Consider the following 24582-nt stretch of genomic DNA (forward strand, 5'->3'; position numbering starts at 1 on the left):
GATGTCAGCCAGGAGGAGAGGAGGAGAGCTCCGGTGGGTCCCGTGAGTGCCCAGCGGCGCGGTAAATAAGGTATTTTCCACAATAATGTTACATTTATTAAAGACACACACTGGACATTATATAATCCTTTTACAGCATGGATTGTATGATTTTACAAGGACTTTAACTAGGGCTTATATTGCAGTCATCCTAGAAAATTACAATAGGTCTTATTTTCGGGGAAATACGGTAGCAATACAGTAAAATGAAAAGAAAAAAAGTGCTGAAAATCTACATTATAATAACCATATATATCAATGTAAAGTATAGTATGCAGTCAATACTTGGTCAGGGCTCCTTTTGCAGGAATTACTGCATCAGTGCGGCATGGTATGGAGGCGATCAGCCTGTGGTACTGCTGAGAAGTTATGGAACCCAAGGTTTCTTTGATAGTGGCTTTCAGCTCATCTGCATTATTGAATCTGGTGTCTCTCATCTTACTCTTGACAACACCCCACAGATTCTTTATGGTGTTTAGGTCTGGTGGGTTTGCTGGCCTATCAAGCACAGTGATACCATGATCATTAAGTACTTTGGCATTGTGGGCAGGTGCCAAGTCCTGCTGGAAAATGAAGTAGCACAAAGCTTTATAGCAGAAGGAAGCATGAAGTGCTCTAGAATTTCCTGGTAGAGGGCCGTGCTGACTTTGGACTTGATAAAACAGTGGACTAACACCATCAGATGACATGGCTCCCAAAAACATCACGGGCTGTGGAAATGTTTGCATTTCGCTTGGAAATGAAGGTCCCAGAGTCTGGAGGAAAAGAAGAGAGGCACAGAATCCAAATTGCATGAAGTTTCCAGAGTCAGTGATGAGTTGGGGAGCCATGTCATCTGCTACTCTTGGTCCACTGTGTTTTAGATCAAGTCCAAAGTCAGTGCAGCCCTCTACCAGGAATTTATAGAGCACTTCATGCTTCCCTCTGTTGACCCGCTTTATGGAGATGCGGATTTCATTTTCCAGCAAGACTTTGAACCTGCCCACACTGCCAAAAGTACCAATACCTTGTCTAATGATCATGGTATTACTGTGATTGATTGGCCAGCAGACTTGCCTGACCTAAACTCCATTGAGAATCTGTGGGGTATTGTCAAGAGGAAAATACTAGACACCAGACTCAACAATGCAGATGAGCTGAAGGCCCCTATCAAAGAAACCTGGGATCCATAACACCTCAGCAGTGCCGCAGGCTAATCGCCTCCATGCCACGTCGCATTGATGCAGTAATTCATGCAAAAGGAGCCCCGAACAAGTATTGAGTGCATACTAAACTGTGCATACTTTTCAGTAAGCCAGCATTTCTGTATTAAAAATATTTTTTTCTCTATCGTTCATCGACAGATGCAGCTCCGTATCTTCTTAGACTATTGGATTATGCTCCTCCAATCAGGAATAGGGCACTAAGCTTTACCACACCTATGTTACATAGTTACATAGTAGGTGAGGTTGAATAAAGACAATAGTCCATCCAGTTCAACCTGAAATATGTGGGCTGTGCCTGCAGCCATAACCCCACACACTCTGCTACAATTGAAACCATCAATTTCAAGAAATCCGCCGATACCTTCCTTGAGGCTGGATTATCTGGGTCTGACTCTGGATTCAGACTTGGCAAGGGTCTTTCTTCCCCCGGACAAGCTGCAGAAGGACTTAGACCGGGAGGAAATATTGGCATCGATAAACACAGAACAGAAATGGGAAATTTAAAAAAAGACTGTATGCAAACTCACTGCAAAATATATTCCCATGGGCAATAAGTTTAAAAGGCTAAAAATAATACCTATGTGGCCCACGGCCAAAGTTAAAACAGCTATAAATAATAAGAAAAGAGCTTTTAAAAAATATAAAAATGAAGGAACACTATTATTGTTTAATTGTTACAAAGAGTATAACAGAATATGTAAAAAGGAAATCAAGGACACAAAAATTCAAAATGAACGGCAGATTGCAAAAGATATTAGGACAAACCCCAAAAAATTCTTCAAATATATTAATAGTAAAAAGGTCAGGTCTGAGCATGTAGGCCCTTTACAAAAAAATCAGGAGTGGGTGACTGGGAACAAAGAGAAGGCAAATGTATTAAATAGTTTCTTCAGCTCTGTGTATACAAAGGAGCATCGGCGAGCTCATGACCATAATGAGGACGGTATTGACACAGCCCCAAATGATCCACAATGGCTCAAAAGTGATATGGTCCAGAAATATTTAGACAGAATAAGGGTGGATAAAGTGCCTGGACCAGATGGCATCCACTCACGCATCCTAAAAGAATTGAGCGCTGTAATTTCAAGCTTTTGTTTCTAATTTTTTGGGACTCGTTAAGGACTGGAATAGTACTACTGGATTGGCGTAGGGCCAATGTGGTGCCTATATTTAAAAAGGGATCAAAGTCTTTGCCAAGTAACTATCGACCTGTTAGTTTAACTTCTATAGTCGGGAAGATACTGGAGAGTTTAATAAAAGATCACATAGATGAGTTCTTGCTGGAAAAAAATATTTTAACCACATAACGACCGCCCAATGCAGTTTTACTGCGGCAGGCAGCCACTCCTGGGCAAAGCGACGTAATATAACGTCGCTCGCTCAGGAGACTCCAGGGGGCGACCGCTCGTCAGCTGGGGAGACAGTGGGTGTGACCGGCGGCTCCGATGGCCGCCGGCTACTTGCAATCTCCCGCAGCTGAGAAAGACAGACGGCTGATGTAAACACAGCCGTCTGTCATTCTCCCTTAGATGATCACAGAGACTATGTGATCCTGCTATATAGGATCGCATGTCTCTGTGATGATCTAACAAGCCACGCCCCCCTGACAGTTAGAATCACGCCCCTAGGGTCACATTTAACCCCTTGATCACCAATACAGTTAACCCCTTCCCTGCCAGTGTCATTTTTACAGTAACAGTGCATATTTATAGCACTGATTACTGTAGTAATGTCACTGGTACCCCCCAAAAGTGGCAAAAATGTCAGTTAGGGGTCCAATCTGTCCGCTGCAATGTCGCAGTCCCGCAAAAAAAAAAAAAAAAAACGCAGGTCGCCGCCATTACTAGTTAAAAAAAAAAAACAGTAAAAATGACATAAATCGTTCCCGTAGTTAGTAAAGGCAATAACTTTTGCGCAAACCAATCAAAATATGCTTATTGCGATTTTTTTTACCATAAATATGTAGCAGAAAACAAATTGGCCTAAAATGTTAAAAAATGTTGATTTTTACATTTTTTTTTGAGAATTTCATATAAAAGAATGTGAAAAATATTGTTATTTTTTCAAAATTGACGCTTTTTTTTTTGTTTATAGCGCAAAAAATAAAAATTGCACAGGTAATCAAATACCACCAAAAGAAAGCTCCATTTGTAGGAAAAAAAACAACGTCAATTTAATTTGGGTACAGCATCGCACAACCGTGCAATTGTCCGTTAAAGTATTGCAGTGCTAAATATCAAAATAGGGCCTGGTCTTTGAGCAGCCAAATCCTCCGGGGCTAAAGTGTTTAAGCAACAGACAGCATGGATTAATGAAAGACAGAAGTTGTCAAACAAACCTGATTTATTTTTATAAGGAGGTAAGTAAAACCTTGGACAGCGGGATGGCTGTGGATGTAGTATATTTGGATTTTGCTATAGCGTTTGACACAGTTCCCCACACATGGCTAATGTGTAAGGTAAAGTCTACAGGCTTGGAAAGATCAGTTTGTAAATGGATAGAAAATTGGCTAAAAGATAGAATTCAGAGAGTAGTGGTTAATGATGCTTACTCTGAATGGTCTAAGGTTATCAGTGGTGTACCCCAAGGTTCACTGTTGGGACCCTTACTTTTTAATATCTTAATAAATGATATAGGGTCTGGGATTAAAAGTACAATTTCAGTCTTTGCAGATGACACCAAGCTTTGCAGTGGAATATCTTCTTTACAGGATGTCTCCAATTTACAAGCTGACCTTAATGCACTGTTTCATTGGACAACTATGTGGCAAATTAGGATTACTGTTGATAAATGTAAAGTTATGCACTTGGGGGCTAAGAATACGCATGCTTCATACATACTAGGGGGAATAGACATGGGGGAATCCATAGCGGAGAAGGATCTGGGTATTCTGGTAGATCCTAAGCTTAACCACTTTAAGACCAAGCCTATTTTTAACACTTGGTGTTTACAAACAAAAATCAGTTTTTGTTTGCAAGAAAACTACTTAGAACCCCCAAACATTATATATTTTTTTATAGCAGAGACCCTAGAGAATAAAATGGAGATTGTGGCAATATTTTTTATCACACCGTATTTGTCCAGCGGTCTTCCAAACACATTTTTTTGGAAAAAAAACAATTTTTAATTAAAAAAATAAGTAAACAGTAAAGTTAGCCCAATTTTTTTACATAATGTAAAAGATAATGTTACGCCGAGGAAATAGATACCCAACATGTCATGCTTCAAAATTGCGCACGCTTGCAGAATGGCGACAAACTTTTGTGCTTAAAAATTAAATTTTAAAATTTTCTACAGGTTACCAGCTTAGAGTTACAGAGGAGGTCTAGGGCTCAAATTATTGCTCTCGCTCTAACGATCACAGCGATACCTCACGTGTGGTTTGAACACCGTATACTATGTTTATTATTTTTGATTTTTACACAGTTTAAAAAAAAATAATTTGATCATTTTTATTCCTATTACAAGGAATGTAAACATTCCCTGTAATAGAAATAGCCATGACAGGACCTCTTTATTGTGAGATCTGGGGTCAAAAAGTCCTCAGACCTCACAAGTACACTAAAAAAGAAAAAAAATGGTTAAAAAAATAAAATAAAAAAAAATCGGCTCTGTAAGCCGGTTGCTAGGCAAGACCATAGAGCCGAGTGAGGGCCATCTTGCTCTCACTTGACTTCCTGTCTAAGAGGATCCGGGACCGGATCGTTTTCCCCATTGGTACAGTAAGCTTGGAAAAGGACCTGGACGCGGCGGGAGGGGCACCTCTTCCGCCGCACCATAAGGGTGATCCCACGGCGAATTTACCGCTGAGACCACCCTTACTAGAAAGCTATCTGCTGCCATACCCCCGGTATTTAGCGTCAAAGGACCGGCGTAAATCGACGGCGGGCGGTCGGTAAGTGGTTAATAATAGCATGCAAATTCCAAACTGCGGTTTCCAAAGCAAGCAAAGTCCTTTCTTGTATTAACAGAGGCATGAACTTGAGAGAGAGAGATATCATTTTGCCCCTGTATAAATCATTAGTAAGACCTCATCTGAAATATGCAGTTCAGTTTTGGACACCAGTCCTTAAAAAGGATATCAGGGAACTGGAGAAAATGCACAGAAGGGCAACCAAACTGATAAGAAGCATGGAGGAGCTCAGCTATGAGGAAAGATTAGAGGAACCAAATTTATTCTCTCTTGAGAAGAGGAGATTAAGGGGGGATATGATCAACATGTATAAATACAAAAGGGGTCTATATCAGTGTTTCTCAACTCCGGTCCTCAGGGCACACTAACAGGCCAGGTTTGCAAGAAAACTGAAATACATCACAGGTGATATCATTTGCTGCTCAGTGATTGCAGTATTCTAGTCTGCATCTACCCAAGTTAATAATTAAAATCTGGCCTGTTAGTGTGCCCTGAGGACTGGAGTTGAGAAACACTCTATATAGTGAACTTGGTGTTCAGTTATTCACTTTAAGGTCAGCACAGAGGACAAGGGGGCACTCTTTATGTCTAGAGGAAAACAGATTTCGTCCCCAAATACGTAAAGGTTTCTTCACTGTAAGAGCTGTGAAAATGTGGAATAGACTCCCTCCAGAGTTGGTTCTAACCAGCTCACTAGATTGCTTTAAAAAAAAGGCCTGGATTCTCTTCTGGGTGTACATAATATAAATGGGTACTGATATTTATAGGTAAAGTTGATCCAGGGAATATCCGATTGCCTCTCGGGGGATCAGGAAGGAATTTTTTCCCCAGGCTGTAGCAAATTGGATCATGCTTTGCTGGGGTTTTTTCGCCTTCCTCTGGATCAACTGTGGGTATAGGATTGTGTATAGATTGTATGGTTGGATCAACTGTGGGTATAGGATTGTGTATATGGGATTGTATGGTTGGGTTTTCTTAACGCTTTTTTTTTTTTTTTAATTGGTTGAGCCAGATGGACTTGTGTCTTCTTTCAACCTGACTAACTATGTAAGTTGCAGGGGGCGATCTGGTTGTTGTTGGCAAACAATCTGTCCTCTCTGCGAACTTGCATGCCAGCCTTGGATCTGATGGTATCAACCTTCGAGGCGGTTTCGTTTGCTCAGTTCCATACCAGACCTTTGCAAAGAGAGATGTTGGTCAAATGGAACAAGGATCCCAAGTCTTTAGACATTTTGATTCGGTTGAGCCACAACACAAGATCTGCTCTGTTATGTGTCTTCACTCTCCAGCACTATGCCAGGGCAAGTACTTCCTCCCATTGTTTTGGACGGTGGTCCAAAACAGCTGTCAGCTGGGGCAGGGTACTGGGGAAGTTCTGTGCCCAAGGAACCTGGACAGTAGAAGAGTCCGTAGTAGCGATAAATGTTTTGGAGCCCAGAGCAATAAAGCTTTGTCTGAGCCACTGGACGACTCATCTGCAAGGTTGTCCGGTTCAGATTCAATTGGACAATGCCATGGCTGTGGCTTACATCAATCACCAGGGGGGCACCAAGAGTGTTTTGGCGGCCAGGGAGGTGGCCGAAATTGTGGCCTGGGCGGAACAGTTTGTTCTAGCTCTCTCTGCTGTGCACATCCCAGGTGTGGAGAACTGGCTAGTGGATTACCTTAGTTGTCAGGTGTTGGAACACGGGGAGTGGTCCCTACACCCAGAGGTGTTTCATCTCCTGTGTGCCAGGTGGGAGACACCCGAGGTTGATCTGTTAGCTTCTCGCGTCAACAAGAGGTTCATAGCCAGATCTTGAGATCCTCTGGCCAATGAAACAGACGCACTGGTGGCTCCTTGGGGTTGGTATCGGCATATTTATGCCTTTCCTCCACTGAAACTTCTGCCGTGGCTTCTAGGCAGAATAGAGGTGGAAGGGATTCCGGTCATTCTGGTGGCTCCAGACTGGCCTCCCCGATCTTGGTACGCAGACCTAGTAAGGTTGGTCACCGATGCTCGCTGGCTTTAACGTCTTGGCTGTTGAAAGCCAGGTGTTGAGGGATAGAGGTCATTCTGACTTTGTGATTCCTACGCTCTTGAAGGCTAGGAAGTCGACTTCCAGGAAGATATATCATTGTACGTGAAATTGAACATTTCATGGTGCGAATCGCTGATGGTGCACTCTCGCTTGTTTTCAGTTGCTAGGGTTTTGGCCTTTCTGCAGAAAGGGGTTCGACAGCGGATGGCTTTGGGCACTATCAAAGGCCAAGTGTCGGCCTTGGTGATATATATTCAACACCCGTTAGCTATGCATGCCTTGATTCGTACCCTTCATTCAGGTAGTGCCCCATATGGCTAGTCCAAGGCAGTCCCCGCTACCTCCGTGGGATCTAAATCTGGTATTATCTGTTCTTCAAAAGCCTCCTTTTGAGAAGATTCAGGAGATTCCTCTGCCTTCATTGTCTCAGAAGGTTTCCTTTTTGGTGGCTATCACTTCTGCCAGCAGGGTGTCTGAATTGACGGCGTTGTCCTGTTGTTCACCTTATCTGGTGGTCCACAGAAATAAAGTGGTACTCCGACCAAATCGATCTTTTCTCCCTAAAGTGGTTTCTGATTTTCATTTCAATGAATACATCATGCTGCCTTTACTCTGTCCCAAGCATCCTAAGGAAATTGCCTTGCTTTCTTTGGATGTGGTTCGAGTGATCAGGGTTTACCTGGCGGTTACTGAGTCTTTCAGAAAGTCAGATCCTCTCTTTTTTCCTTACTGAGGGACCTTGTAAGGGATTGACTGCGTCTGCTGCGACTATTTACAGGTGGATCAGGCAGACGGTTGTTCAGTCTTATTCGCTGAAGGGTCAGGTTCCTCCTTTCCCAGTAAAGGCGCATTCTACTAGAGCGCTGAGTGCCTCTTGGGCTTTTCGCCATCAGGCGTCAGTGATGCAAGTTTGCAAGGCGGCAACTTGGTCATCTGTGCATACGTTCACGAAATTCTACAAAGTTGATATGTTGGCATCTTCGGATGCCTCCTTTGGCTGCAAGGTTTTGCAGGCTGCTGTTTAACCACTTTAGCTCCGCCCGCCTCAGTTTTACTGCGGCAGGCAGCTGCTCCTGGGCAAAGCGACGCTATACTACGTGGCTTGCTCAGGAGACTCTAGGGGGCGAGTGCGCCGCCGCAATCCCGCAAAAAAAAAATAAAAAAATCACAGATTGCTGCCATTACTAGTAAAAAAATAAATAAAAATGACATAAATCTTTTCCGTAGTTAGTAATATCTTTTCCGTAGTTCGTAAACACAATAACTTTTGCGCAAACCAATCAAAATACGCTTATTGCGATTTTTTTTACCAAAAATATGTAGAAGAAAACAAATTGCCCTAAAATGTTAAAAAATTTAGATTTTTACTTTTTTTTTTGAGAATTTCATATAAAAGAATGTGAAAAATATTGTAATTTTTTCAAAATTGTCACTCTTTTTTTGTTTATAGCGCACAAAATAAAAATCTAACAGGTGATCAAATACCACCAAAAGAAAGCTCTCTATTTGTGGGGAAAAAAAGGATGTCAATTTAGTTTGGGTACAGCGTCGCACGGCCGTGCAATTGTCTGTTAAAGTAACGCAGTGCCGAATTGCAAAATAGGGCCTGGTCATTAAGCAGCCAAATCCTCCGGGGCTAAAGTGGTTAAAGAATATATTTTTTGTTTTCGTTGAGGGTGTATGTTTTTGCTAGGTGAGCTCCAGTTGTTCCTGATCGAGCTCCATATTACCTGGTTGGCTACGTTTAGCCTTTGGCTGCGTCTGTTGACGAACTTCAGAGAAAAGGATTTTACAGTGAGTACAAAAATCCAGTTTTTTTTTTTTAATTGGTCTAGTGTAATATTCTACTTTTCGGAGATACTGAGTTCTGGGTTTTAACTAGCTGTAAGCCATAATCATCAAAACTAAAAGAAAGAAATGCTTGAAATATATCACTCTGTGTGTAACGCATCTATATAAAATATATGAGCTTCACTTTTTGAATTAAATGACTGAAATAAATTGACATTTTGATGATATTCCAATGTTATAAGATGCACATGTATATACAGCATCTCACAAAAGTGAGTACACCCCTCACATTTTTGTAAATGTTTTATTATAGCTTTTCATGTGACAACACCGACGAAATTACACTTTGCTACAATGTAAAGTAGTGAGTGTACAGCTTGTATAACAGTGTCAATTAACTGTCCCCTCAAAATATCTCAACACACAGCCATTAATCTCTAAACCTCTGGCAACAAAAGAGAGTACACCCCTTAGTGAACATGTCCAAATTGGGCCCAATTAGCCTTTTTTCCCTCCCCGTTGTCATGTGACTCGTTAGTGTTACAAGGTCTCAGGTGTGAATAGGGAGCAGGTGTGGTAAATTTGGTGTTATCGTTCTCACTCTCGCATACTGGTCACTAGAAGTTCAACATGGCACCTCATAGTAAAAAACTCTGAGGATCTGAAAAAAAAAAAAAAAAATTATTGCTCTTCATAAAGGTGGCCTAGGCTATAGGAATATTGCCAAGACCCTGAAACTGATCTGCAGCACGATGGCCAAGGCCATACAGCAGGACAGGTTCCACTTAGAACAGGCCTCGCCATGGTCGACCAAAGGGGTGGGGGGCAGCCTGTCAGTGCTCAGACCATATGCCGCACACTGCATCTAATTGGTCTGCATAGCTGTCGTCCCAGAAGGAAGTCTCTTCTAAAGATGATGCACAAGAAAGCCCGCAAACAGTTTTCTGAAGACAAGCAGACAAAGGACATGGATTACTGGAACCAAGTACTGTGGTCTGATGAGACCAAGATAAACCTATTTGACTCAGATGGTGCTGCCGGCACTGGGGAGCTAGTTTATTGAGGGAATCATAAATGCCAACATGTACTGTGACATACTGAAGCAGAGCATAATCACCTCCCTTCGGAGACTGGGCCGCAGGGCAGTATTTCAACATGATACCAAACACACCTCCAAGATGACCACTGCCTTGCTAAAGAAGCTGAGGGTGAAGGTGATGGACTGACCAAGCACGTCTCCAGACCTAAACCTTATTGAGCATCTGTGGGGCATTCTCAAACAGAAGGTGGAGGAGTGCAAGGTCCCTAACATCCACCAGCTCCATGATGTCATGGAGGAGTGGAAGAGGCAACCTGGGACGCTCTGGTGAACTCCATGCTCAAGAGGGTTAAGGCAGCGCTGGAAAATAAATGGTGGCCACACCAAATATTGACACTTTGGGCCCAATTTGGACATTTCCAGTTAGGGGTGTACTCACTTTTGTTGCCAGCGGTTTAGACACTAATGGCTGTAATAAAATATTTACAAAAATGTGAGGGGTGTACTCACTTTTATGAGATACTGTGTATGTGTGTGTGTATATATATATATATATATATATATATATATATATATATACACACACACACACTGCTCAAAAAATTAAAGGAACACTTTGAAGCCACTTCAGATCTCAATTGAGAAACATATCATGCTGGATATCTATACATACAGTTGTGCTCATAAGTTTACATACCCGGTTATCATTAATATTCTCGGAAAAACAGCTAAGAAATCATAAATTCTGCCAGGGTATGTAAGCTTATGAGCACAACTGTACTGTATATGGACTGGATATTATTATATGGATATTCAATGGTATCAATTCCTTCATCCTCCAGGAACTGGCTGCATACTCTTTCCACATGAGGCCAGGCATTGTCATGGACCAGGAGGACCCAGGACCCACTGCATTAGAGTAAGGTCTGACAATGGGTCCAAGGATTTCATCCTGATACCTAATGGCAGTCAGGGTGCCATTGTCTAGCCTATAGAGGTCTGTGCGTCCTTCCATGGATATGCCTTCCCAGACCATCACTGATCCACTACCAAACCGGTCATGCTGAACAATGTTACAGGCAGCATAATGTTCTCCACGGCTTCTCCAGACCCCTTTGCTATTGTAATTCTTCTCTTTTCTACTCTGCAACTGACCACCTCCATGACAAAATCTCACCCCAGTCTTGTCCTGACTAGGCCACTTCTGTCCTTCATCCACACAGGACTCTCTTGTTCCTCTGACTACACAAAGTATCATGCCCTGAACGTTACAACCTTGGCAGACTGATGACACCAGAAGCCTTAAGACTCCATTCACAGATTGGCATCCCGAAACACCACGATTCTGCCCGCGATCCCGAGTCATGGCAAATCGAGGGACACCCACATGATTCCCATCACTTCCAATGGCTCTGTGATTGTCGCTAGATGAATCGCATTAAAATTGGGCAAATAGAATCGCGAGACGCCTGTTGCCCAAAAGAAGTACAAGAACTTCTATTTGCACCAATTTTACTGCAATTCGTCAGGCGACAATCGTGGCAAAATTGCGCCGCGTTTGGGGTGCCATTGAAAGGGACGGGAATCGCATGGGCGCCTTCTGCCCGTGATGCTAAGAGACATAGCAGTGCACTGGAGCGATTGTGGCGTAAAGCCAAATCCCAGCATGCATTCACCCAATATAAATCTACCTTCTTAAAATACAATTTCTCCCTCCATGCTGCCAAACAAGCATACTTTGTCACACTCATTACTCCATCCTCTAGTCCTCGTCATCTCTTCTCTACCACCATCTCCACCCAGTAACTCGGTCACTGCTCACAAGATTGCCAATCACTTCAAAAACAAGACTGATGCAATTCGTGGGGGCATCTCCACTGCAGAAGACATCTATCTCACTTAACATACCCTGTACAAATCCACCCTCAATACTTTCCGCTTTTCACCTTGCTACATGTGAAGATATGTCCGGAATTTTCTCAGAAGCTCACTTTACTCACACCTTCAATCTCTCCCTCTCTACTGGCACCTATCTCTTCCCTCTAAAACATGCCCTTTACACCCCCATACTTAAAAAGCCCTCACTGGACCCTCCCACCAGCTTGACCCATCTCCTTGCTCCCGTTTTATCAAACCTTTTAGAACGCTTATGCCCCGTACACACGTGCAGATTATCTGCAGACTTTTTTCTGCAGACTTACCTTTTCTATGTAGTGCAAGGGCCTGCCGGATTGCATACAAATTGAAAGTGTTTAGGTTTGACCTCATATTATATGGTTTTGGTAAGTCTGCAGACAAAAGTCTGCAGATAATCTGCACGTGTGTATGGGGCATTAGTCTACAACCATCTGGGCTTCTTTCTCACCAACAACCTTCTTGACCCCTTACAGTCCAGCTGTCGCTTACTACACTCCACTGAAACTGCCCTACTGAAACTCACTGATGATATACTAACTGCTAAAACTAATGGCCACTACTCCATACTCCTACTACTAGACCTCTCTGCAGCCTTTGATACTGTTGACCATCCCCTCTTCCTAAAAAAACTTCACTCTCTTGGCCTTTAAGACTCTGCTCTCTCCTGGTTCTCTTGCTACCTATCACAGCACTCCTTCAGTGTTACCTATAACTCGGTTACCTCCTCTCCACTTCCTCATGCTGTAGTGGTACCTCAAGGTTGTCCTCAGACTAGTGGCGGCTGGTGCATTGGGGGTGCAGGGGCGCCTCGCCCCCTATCCATGTGTCCAGCCCCCTAATCTACATGCGGGGCGCTGGACGCATGGAGTTCAATGTTTTTTTTTTTCTCTGAAGCACGTGATTAGAGATGGAGGCTCTAATAGGCTTCAGAAAAGGGTGGGTCTGGGGCGCAGAGCACTGCGCCCTGAGACCACCCATTTGTGTGACAATAGCGAATGAATATTCGCTATTGTCACATGCATCCTCCTCCTGGCCAATCAGGAAGCGGGTCCAAGACCTGTGTCCTGATTGGCCGAAAGGCAAACCCATGCCATTGGCCAAGGAGGAGAGAGGACTCGAGGAGACGCGGGGACTGAGGACTGATGAGAAGCTACCGCTGCAAATCAGGTAAGTGCACTGGTCACTTTGCATTGATGGGGGCACACTGGTCACTCTGCATTGCTGGGGGCACACTGGTCACTCTGCATTGATGGGGGGCACACTGGTCACTCTGCATTGATGGGGGCACACTGGTCACTCTGCATTGAAGGGGGCACACTGGTCACTCTGCATTGATGGGGGCACACTGGTCACTCTGCATTGATGGGGGCACACTGATCACTCTGCATTGAAGGGGGCACACTGGTCACTCTGCATGGAAGGGGCACACTATACCTTGATTACTGAAGGCCCCTTTCACACTTTTGTGACCTCAAAATCACGCAATTCTTTACCGCGTTTCTTGCCGCAAAGCAATGCCTATTACCTTTTTCTGTTTGCGCCCCCCCAAAAATTTTGAGCACCAGCCGCCACGGCCTCAGACCCCTCCTCTTCTCCACAATGCAGCAGATTACAATGGGAGGCAAAAATTTCAGTGTCCTGCCACACTTGTAACAATGCACAACAACCCACGTGTACAACACACACCAGCATGTTCAAGTTTATGCACCATAGTGTGACTCATTTTAGAATAGCTTATTCATTTCAATGGAATAATGGTAACCCTTTATTTAAATTAATTTTCAAGTGCAGTGCACCACAACACATTGTGATTACTTTCCATGCATTTTAGAGTGCTGCAGTGCTTGAACCTTGGTAAGGTGTACTGGGGTGCCAACAATAAATAGCACCACAGAACACCAAGAACATGCATTTTAATGCCCAGTGGCAATGATCTTGATCTTGATGTGAGCGAGGACCTATTTCTGGTTTATTTTAAATAACTTTTTCTAAACATTACTGTTTGGGTGGCTTTTGGGAAATATCAGGAGTATAAACAGTCCTCTGATATTTCCCTTTTGAGCTAGAGAAATTAGGACGACACATAGTGCCCAATCTACTTCTCCTCTGCAGCCCAGCACACTGAATAGGAAGTGCTTCTTGGAGAGCACCACCTGTTCACTGAAACTTGGAAGAGATAGTATACATTCCATTCATGTTTATGATCTCTTCATTTATGAACACTGGAGTGCTCAGCACTATGTTCATTCCTTCCCACTTGGGAACCCACAGACTTCTCCCTTCCACAGCTTGCTGTCTCTGCTCCTACAGGAGGAATGGACAGCAGATGACAGTGAATCGTAGAGGGGAGAGGATTGTGACAGATCCTTCGTGCAGTGGGCCCACAAATGTCAGATGGACGTAGCTGTCACATTGTACTATGAATGTATTAGTGAGAAGTGTCTAGGGCACTCTTCTGTTGTAAGTGGTTGCAGAGGCAACCATGTATAGCAGAGAGTGCAGCTGTGAAGTATACCTAGCTGTCCAGCTACAAGTGGTTCTGTTCTGCCTTGTCTTAAGCCGCTGGTGGTGAAAGATGATATGGAAGAGACACAGCACAGTAGAATAGCATGCATGGCAACCCAACACATGTCCAGCATATATAACAATGTATGATGTGGGTTGTGATGCACTGCAGGTGAAAACAAACGCAGCAGGGCCTACATTTTTGGGTTACAGCTCATTAATTTTTAATGGATTGCCTAACGCAGTGGCACAATGTGTTCAGATGCAAAACACTGACAGGACATAAAATATGTGATCACTTAAAATACACTATATTTTACTTTTACAACTACAGCTACACATTAAATAAAACGTGTAATGAAAGGACATAGCATTTGTAGAAGAAAAGGTCGGAGACAGCAGCCCCTATCTCCCTGGCCATCTCTGGTTCTAATATTTCCAGACACTGATCTGACTACTGGTTTAAGGTTAGTGACTCAGGAGTTGGGTAAGGTCAGCAGGACAGCCAGGGAACAAAGTGTTTTTGAAGGTCAGAATTTGCAACCTTCATATTTCTTCAGTATAAACTTTCTTGTATGATGCCATGGCACCATTAGGAAATTAAGCAGGTTTGAAATCAGATAAAGCTTCAAAGAGAGTTAAATAGGACTTGTCTCTTCATTCAGTTTTAATTTCTGCAGCTGCCTCCCTCATCACAGAAACATCTCTTTTCTTTTATTAAGAGGGCCAGTCATACAGAAGCTCCATGTTAAAAAAAGAGGAACCTTTTACACTGGTGATGTACACTATGCCTGAGGAGTGTCCTAGCTTATCTACCACCAGTCAGAGCAGTAAGAAGGGTGTCTGAGGTATGCCCGCAGACTCAGAGATGCTTGGCCCTTTTCGGTGTGCTTTGTGTAGCCTGTTGGGCTTTGGACTGTGGAGCAATCTGTGGCTCTTTACGTTACATCTATAACACTCTACATTTGTTTGGCCTTTACACAGTTCTGGATAGGCTGAGGAACAATTTATTGTCTTATGTGAATAATTCAATCCATTTAATTATATAGCACAGTAGGGTTCCTATGACTACATTTCTGTACAGTGCCTAAAAAACTCATTGGAACCCCACAGATCTGAAGAGTCTTCATGGTCATTGTGAAGCAGCTGACTGGCAGGATTTCTACTTGTCAGATCCAGATTAAAGATGCACTCTAACCATCTTACAATTTTACACTTACAGTGAGTCAGGGGACATCCTACCTGTTGAGTGGCTCCCGTTTTAATCCTAGTATTGATCCTCTGCAGCTAACTGCAGATTTAGTAAACCTCTGAGGTGGTCCTGAATCGGAGTCCATAAGAATTCATGCCACCATTTTTAATACTTCCATCACTGCACTCTTTTTTTTTTTTTATATAGACTGTAATCTTGTGACAAGAGTCGGCAGTCCACTGTGAAGCCCTGTGAAAAGCTTGCTAAATCTAACTCCAACAGGTAATAACATTTTTTGTCAGGATGAGACTTATTTCTCCTCTAACCCAATCTCCTAGCATTGGTATTGGTACTGCATTGGAAAAAAAAGCAGCATTGTTTAACTGAATAAGCTACAAGCTAACAGGTCCTCTTTAACATATCCCCCTAAATACCATGAAATATATTCCATGATTATGTATAATCAGTTCAATGTGATACAAAAAGAGACCTGGAAAAAAAGATAATATCTATTGTTTATTTGACAAAGTACATAGCATAAACAAATTTCAATCCTAGTATCTGATTTAACCTGGGAAGCCCATTTCCATTTTCCAGCAGAAATATATACACAGGAAGGACTTTTTCCTTGCAGTCTTTTCTCAGTGTGAGGAGATGTAGCAGCAGCAGAATTATAGCAGCTTCAGACACTGAGTGTTAAAGCTGTCACCTTCCTTGACAGCTACCGCCTCCAGCAGGGCTTGCTTCTTCTGCATACTGCGCGAGGACTCCAGCTCATACATAGTTGTCAAATTGAAGAGAACGCTTTCGTGAAGATAGTGTTTGGGATCCTGCTGAACCAATCCTTCCAAATGCCTGAGGGAATCCTTTAATTTGCCCAAATAAAGCAGGCAAACGGCTGCATTGTTATTTGCCTGGAAAAAAAAAAACAGTTTTGGGAATGAGGTGGAACAATAAAGCAGAGATCGATAACCTCATCAATGTGCTCACTGCGGCACAGCGCCACATGGCTTTGCTGCATTCCTAAACCAAGCAATGCTACGTAATCTGATCAACCTGTGCTAATGTTTGAGAAACACCATTCCTGTTCATAACTGATAACTCTATACCAGCATAGGGGAAGCAATATCTGCTCATTACACACACAAAATCCTGTATATTACATATATACTGTACACATGCACACACACACACACAGTGCCGTCTGCAGCAGCACACTGTCTTTGCTTTACAATTCTGCAATGCAAGGGTATGGGTCTGTGAAGACTAACTGAAAATAGTACAATATGCGACCTATCTAGTAACTGGTTTTATCTCAGCGCCTGCCAAGTCAGGAAGTAAACTGCACTGAGCTGCAGTCCATGGACCGCGAGGGAGCGCGACTTGTCAGGCTGACAAGTCGCCTGACAAGTCGCGCTAGTGTGGATCGAGACTAACAGCTAGCAAGGGGAGTACTCAAAACATAATAAATGCAGATGTAAACCCTGACATTTAGTCTGCTAATGTACTGTGTAGCAAACAACTATTTTCTTTTTTTTTTTTTTTAATTCGTTTTTACATCTTTTCTTTTTATTCTTTGTTGTATCTCAGCACTGCGGATCTTCCTCAGGCTATTTGCAGGCACTTGAAGTCTACATGCATGCTCTCCAGTTCTAAGGGCCTGTTTTCGGATTGTGATAAAAGTGGATCATGTTGGTGCAATGTGCTTGGGATGGTCACTTGGAGTCTCCAAAGTAAGAGTGTGTAACAGGTTAGTTAGGGGTTGGCTTCAGAAATATGTGTTATTGTCTGGTAATAGGTGTGGTTTATCCTGTAACGCACAGGTGTCAAACACAAGGCCAGTGGGCCGAATGCGGCCCCCTAGGCCATTTCATGTGGCCTCACACCTCTCCTGCAGCTGCGGCAACCCCTCGCCTCTGCCCCCACCTTGTCCCTGTAGTCTGCAGCATAGTGGACAGAAGAACTCCTTTGCCAGATCCTGCACTCCTCTGTGCAGCTGCCGAAAGGCTCATCTTTGCCCACTCCCCCCCTTCTCAGCAGTCCGCAGCAGAGAGGAGGGCAGAACTCCTCCTGCAGATCCTGCACCTCTCTGTGCAGCCGCAACACTCCCTTGCCTTTGTCTACAGTGGTCTCAGCATTCAGCAGACTCTGGAAGCTGACTCCAGCACTCCTCTGGTTCTCCTCCAGACTCTGCACTTCTTCCCAGATCCATCTGCATCTTCTTCCTGGCAGCAGCACAAGGTAAGGGGGTGCATTGTGCTGTAAGGAAGGGTGGGTGACTCTTGACTTCTGATGATGGGGGGGTTCTTGACATCCCATGTAAGGATGTAAGGGGGCGTGGGGTGCTCTGGACATCTAATTCTACAGATATAACTGGCCCTTTGAGGGCAACCATAATGGTGATGCGGCCCACAATGAAATTGAGTTGAACAACTCTGCTGTAACGCATGCAGTTTGTGTACTGCATTGCTTTGTCATTCATTTAAAAATCAAATTGTCCTGCAGAACACACATACTGCAGCGTACCGCAACACACATGCCATGCATTGTGGTGTTCTGCATTAACAATAGGTGCTGATCCAGGTTTTCATATATTATCGTGCACTCATTTGGAATGGGCTGCCTTAAAGCAGAACCTCAATGAAAAATAAATAAGAAAATATTTATAGCACATTAAAAGACTAGCTAAATAATGCAACTTTTGTTGCAACACCTCCCTGCAATACACTAGTATATAGTATGTTTTCAATCTTCGGGGGGGTTCAATGCAGGCTAACATCATGAATCCCACTTCCTCTGAGCCCAGACAGTCAGCCTGTGGCTGGAGAGTGAAAGGAGATGCAGGCGAATGAGCTCAATAATTCTCCATTTTAATCTTTCCTCCGCTCAGCATGCTCTCTCGCAGAGCATGAACTGATTGGCTCTTTGGGCTGCTGTTACTCTCCCACTCGGAAATCTGTTGTACAGGGTTTGTTAGAGGCTGACACCAAGTCAGACACAGGTGCTTATGCTGCTAGCGTTTAGTGATGTATTAATGAATGTAGAACTACATGCAATTGTCTTTGCTATATGCCGAGAGATCAGTAATAATGCAATGCACGTCAATGTGAAAAATACTGCATATTAATACGCTTCACTGAAAGATTTTTGGACTAAACAAGGGCTGGGCCTTGAATGGTAAAGGACATTGTTCCAGCACTGGTCTGCCCACAGATCTTTCAGTGAACATGGTGGCCAGAAAAATCTGCCTGTCACCTCCCAGAATGCTAAGCCAATTGTAGCTTTACATTTTATTTTCATCAGTCCTGAAAAGACTGATAGTCTGAAAAACTTCTGGGAGCGATAAACACTTCTAACTCCTGCTCATGCTTTTCATGCTGTGGTTAAGCCCTGCACTGCTAGATCATCACATGCAAATGCTTTGATTGGTCACTGAGGATTGACTATATAGCTTGAAACTTTTCCCAGCAATGCAGCTCTCTCTGCTAAACACAACCAAGCAGGCATTGACCTTCTCTGGTTAGTTGGCAAAATATTTTCCATGGCTTCAGGTATCCTATTGGAATGGTGGGCTTTCTATTTATAGAATCACTAGAGAAAAATGGGATTTTTGACTTACCGTAAAATCCATTTCTCTGATGTTCATTGACAGACAGCTCCTGGCATTCATAACCATTGTGTTATACTACCCCCTACAGGAGTGGGACGCTAGGCAGAAAAAAAATTTAGGCTACACCCATGGGCAGTTCCAGGGGGTATACTTCCTCTCTTTTCTATAGCCACTCAGTTTTGTAACAAGCAGTGTCAGGAGAATAACTCCACAGAGGGGTGGGTGTGGTGTCCGTCAATGAACATCAGAGAAATGGATTTTACGGTAAGTCAAAAATCCCATTTTCTCTTTCGTTCATTGACGGACACAGTTCCTGGTATTCATAACCATTGGGATGTCCCAAAGCAGTGTTAAACATGAGGGGTGGGAACAACCAAAAAATTCCCAAGGCTAAATAGCCAACCAGGAAACAGGGGCTCAACCAAACAACCAGGGCCCACCTGAAAAAAACTTTGTAAAAGTGTGCACTGACGATTAGGTGGCCGCCTTGCAAACCTGCATCACTGACTCCTGATGACGGAAGGCCCAGGAGGCAATAAGCGCCCTATTAAGAGAGCGCCTTGACAGGGAAAGCAGGAACCTGACCCCTGATGGAATAGACCTGAACCACCGTCTGTCTGATCCATCTGGAAAGGGTTGCAGAGGAAGCGGACAACCCTTTTCAAGGTCCATCCGTGAGCACAAATAGAGAGTCTGACTTCCTGAAAGAGTCCGTAGCTGCTAGGTACACCCTAATTGTCCAGGCCAAATCCAAGGCATTCAAGGCAATTTCCTTCAGATGTTTAGGCCTGGGACACAGGGAAGGCAGCACAATGTCGTCATTCAAATGAAAGTCAGAAACAACCTTTGGAAGGAACGACGGACAGGGGCGAAGAAACCACTTTAGCCCTGTGAATCACCAGGTAAGGTGAAGGACAGGATAACACCGCCAGTTCCGGCCCCATTGTACGCAAAAGTGATAGCCACTAAAAAGGCCACCTTCTGGGACAATGTAAGCAGGGGAATCTCCTGACTAGTCTCAAAAGGAGGTTTCTGCAGAGCTGAAAGCACCAAATTATGATCCCAAGGCGGCAACAGAGCCCGCATTGGAGGAACCAAATGTCGGACATCCTGAAGAAAGGTACAAACCAGGAAGTAAGTATGTGGCCAAAGGTCGTTGGAAGAAGACCGCCAAAGCAGATACCTGGTCCTTGATGGTACTCCAGGCCAATTTTTGTTCAACCCCCCTTGGAAGGAAGATTAATATCCGAGCCACGAGAAGGAGCGAGGAGGAACCACAAGAGATTCACATCACGCAAAGTACGTCTACTACGTACAATGGTAGATCTTCCTAGAAGTAGATTTCTTAGCTTTCAACAAGGTAGGAATCACAGACTCAGATAAACCGCTATCCTTCAGCACCTGGCGTTCCAACAGCCAAGCCATCAAAGCCAGCGGCTGTAAAGCAGAATGGTAGATCGGTCCTTGAAACAGAAGATCCTGCTGGAGAGGAAGCTTCCAAGGAATGTCAGTGACCAGCAGCACCAGATCGGCGTACCAAGCCCGGTGAGGCCAGTCTGGAGCCACTTATGGTGCTTTTCCACTGCATGGTACGGCTCGGTTTGGCGCTTTTCCACTGCATGGTACATGTTAGAACGGTTCAGTTTGGTACAGCGGCGCTTTTCCACTACATAGTATGGCTCGGTATGGCTCACTTAAACAGTACCACCTCGGTTGGGGTTCCAAGCGGGCCGTACCTATACCATATCCCACAATCCTTTGCATGCAGCCTTGATTGTTTGTCACTACTAGCCACTGATTGGTCAGAGAATCGTTGTCATCCCACCCACTTACTACTTTAGTGGAAAAGCAAACCGAGCCGAGTAGAGCCTATACAGTTCTGAAACATGCCGACTCGCACCACGCAGCGCAAAAGCAAACTGAGCCAAGCAGTGTCGAGTGGAGCGGAGCCGGTACTTGCAGTGGAAAAGTGTCATAAGATGACCGGAATCCCTTCTACCTCAATCCTGCATAGAAGTCTGGGCAGAAGCTTGAGAGAAAGGAAGGCGTAAATCAGCTGATACTGATGCCACCAGAACATCTGTGGTGTCCGCCAGAGTATCCCTTGACCGAACCACAAACCTCTGCACCTTTCTAATGAGCCAAGACACCAACAGATCCACCTTAGGGTTGCCCCGCCGGAGATCTAGCTGATGAAACACCTACGGATGAAGGGACCACTCCCCATGGTCCAACGCCTGCCGACTGAGATAATCCAGAGGGCTGGAACAAACCGTTCTGCCCACCTTAGCATGCCAGCTACCTCCAAAGCCACCAGGGTACTTCTTGTGCCCCCTTGATGCTTGACATAAGCCATGGAGGTGGCATTGTCCAATTTAATACACACTGGACAACCCTGAAGACGATCTGTCCAAATGGTCCAGTAACTGTCTGATCACTCGAAGTTCCAAGACATTGATTGGTAGTCTGAATTTCTACAGCGTCCAGATCCCCTGAGCAGAATGCTTGCCGAGGAGCCCTCCCTAGCTGGACAGGCTGGCATTCGTGGTGACCACTGTCCAATACAAGGGGAGGAAGGATTTTCCCAGCCGAAGCGCCGGAGAAGCCACCATATCAAGGACTCCCTTCTTCCCCGACTCAGCCGGATCTGATTGTCCAGAGACTGCGGTGTCTTGTCCTATTTGGCCAGAATCTCCCTTTGCAGGGACCTCGTATGGAACTGTGCAAATGGAACCGCCTTGAAGGTAGACCCCATCAGGCCCAGAACCCGCATGCAAGTCCAGAGGGACGGCCATCTGTTGGACAGCAGGAGGCGAATTGCAGCCTGCAATTTTTGGAGTTTGTCCAGAGGAAGGAGCACTCTGGCTAAGGCCAAGTTCAGAGTCAGCCCCAGATAGTCTAGCTTTGTGGACGGAATCAGAGCAGACTTCTGAAGGTTCAGAATCCAGCCTAACTCTCGCAGAGTTCGTATTGTGATCTCCAGGTTGTCCACCAGAGCTGTAGGGGACTCTGCTTGCAGGAGGTCGTCCAAGTAGCCCAGTACTGCGATCCCCTGTTGGTGTAGCAAGGCTAGCAACGAGGCTAACACTTTTGAGAAGACTCGAGAAGCAGAGGCGAGACCAAAGGGTAACGCCACAAACGGATAATGCTCCTCTATCACAGCAAAGCCGGGAAAACGCTGGTGACTGGCACATATTTGAATGTGAAGGTAGGCATCCTAGATATCGATAGAGGCGAGGAAATCCCCGAGGCAGGGATACCACCACCTTTCGAATGGACTCCATTCTGTACCCGCACACAGCAGTTTAGCGCCTTGAGGTCCAGGATTGGACGCACTTTGCCTTCCTTCCTGGGGACTGTGAACAGGTTTGAGTAAAAACCCTGAAAGCGTTCTAAAAGTCGAAACCGGGACAATCACCCCTTGAAAGAACAGGTCTTGTACCACCCCAAAAAGGCCTTGTAAGCAGTCTGGGGACAGGCACAAGCAGGAAGGAAGGAAAAAAAACTTGCCGGGGGACAAGAGTGAAACTCGATCTTGTAGCCGGACGAATGACTTTGTGGACCCACTTGACTTTCACTAGGGAAGTCCGCGGGTCTGGAAACCAGCAAAGAAGTCTTCCCACCCCTGATACGGGTGAGGGCGCACCTTCATGCTGAAGGAGCCTTGTCCGCGGGTCTGGAGAAGCCCAATCTTGGCTTTCCAGACCAGGTTCATTTGGATCCACCTGAAGAGGCCCGGAAAGGCTTTGAGCCCTTGTCAGTCGACCCTGAGGGACGAAAAAACTTCTTATGAGTTGAAAAGGAGGGCAACGTCTAGGACGAGGTTCCTTGCCCTTAGTTGCCTGCGGAAAAAAAGTACTCTTCCCCCCTGTGAGGCCTTTAATGAGGTCATTCAGGGTAGCTCCAAACAGGCGACCTCCTTGGAAAGGAAGATCAGTCAAAGCCATTTTTGAAGTCTTGAAGTGAAAGACACGCTGAAGGACCATCGCCAAAACAGAGAGGCGAGCCATAAGGGGAGCCGCATCCAAAGAGTTATCACAGATAAACTGCAGCCACGGCATAAGAGCTTAGCCCACTCGGCCGGCATTTGTGAAACTAGGGCAATGGTAAATACTGGCCTCATTGCCGAACCAGCCAGAGTGTACATATGGCGGGTCACAGCCTCCGCTTTCCAGTCAGCCGGATCCCTAAAGGACGGGGACTCTTCCACCGGAATCACAGTTGCCTTGTTCAATCTGGAAACAGGGGGGTCCATCACCGGCGGCAAAGTCCACTTCTTAAGAAGGGACACCTCATAGGGGTAATGCCTAATAAAGCGCTTAGGGACTCCACGGGGACGGTTTGGTCGTCCCCACTCTTTAGCGACAATTCTGTCAAAATAGGCAGGAAAAGTAAACACCTTTGCGCTCTGAATGGCTTGCGAGTGCCAAAGGGTACCTATGCCTCCATTGCAGCTTCAGCTGCGTCCATCTTCAGGGTCTCATGCACAGATACAATCAGTGCATCCACCAGTGCCTTTTCGTGCGCGGTCGCAGACGTGGAGGAATCATCCTCACTATCAGAGGATTCCAGGCGCGGTGCGGCTGAATCAGATTCAGGATCTGATGAGATGAGGCAGGGGTGCTTTTTGCTAGCCCGTAGCCCCCAAGCTACCTCCACCGGGGACACAAGGGACTCCAGGACCACCATTAGTGCATGGATGGATGGTTGGAACCCGCAGCCTCAGAGAGGGGATCAGGTGGGGAAATGTGCTCCAAAGACTCCATGAGCCTCCAGGGGGACCCCACCGCACTGGCAGCACCACCCAGTCGCCAGGCAGAATGCACCAAGCGATCCGCAGTAGAGAATGAGAGGACCCCACCAGACTCACCACCCACAGAGACAAGCACCTGCAGTCACCAGAATAATCTGCACTACACGTGAGGCGATCAGGAAGTAAAATGATCCAGGAATCGGCACTAGGGAATGAGGAGGGGCTCCCACCTCCAAAATCGCCTCCCACAGACCTCCACTGTCATGGTCGCCACTATTTTCAATGGCAAACGACAACAAAATGGTCGCCGGATTACACAAACATGGCCACCGTGTATAGAACACGCAGGCTACAACAAAATGGTGGCACCACGAGGCATATAGGGACCCAGAATTGGGAGACCAGGCCTCTAAGACAGATCCTGGCAGGAGGCCCCACCAGGTACAACCCCCCCACGCAGTCGATTGTCCAGTTGCCAGCGGGGCACTCCCCTGGCCCCCATCGCCAGTCAGCACCCTGCCCCCATCCCTGGAAAGTGGCCAGACCACCCAAACAACCCCAGCGTATGTGGAAGGGGAGTGACTAGGCAGAAAAAAA

General features: G+C 45.2%; 1 protein-coding gene across 1 annotated transcript in view; it reads right to left on the reverse strand.

Moving 5' to 3' along the window:
• Nucleotides 1-16125: 16125 nt before the first annotated feature.
• TRAPPC12 (trafficking protein particle complex subunit 12) overlaps nt 16126-24582 on the reverse strand; it is a 313601-nt gene continuing 305144 nt past the window's right edge. Inside the window, exon 12 of the mRNA XM_082251892.1 lies at nt 16126-16536. Within this exon, the coding sequence (XP_082108018.1) occupies nt 16294-16536 (243 nt within the window). The 3' untranslated portion in view covers nt 16126-16293. The remainder of the gene's footprint in view (nt 16537-24582) is intronic.

Source organism: Pelophylax lessonae (genome assembly GCF_965119305.1).
Source record: "Pelophylax lessonae genome assembly, chromosome: 3".
Lineage (NCBI taxonomy): Eukaryota > Metazoa > Chordata > Amphibia > Anura > Ranidae > Pelophylax > Pelophylax lessonae.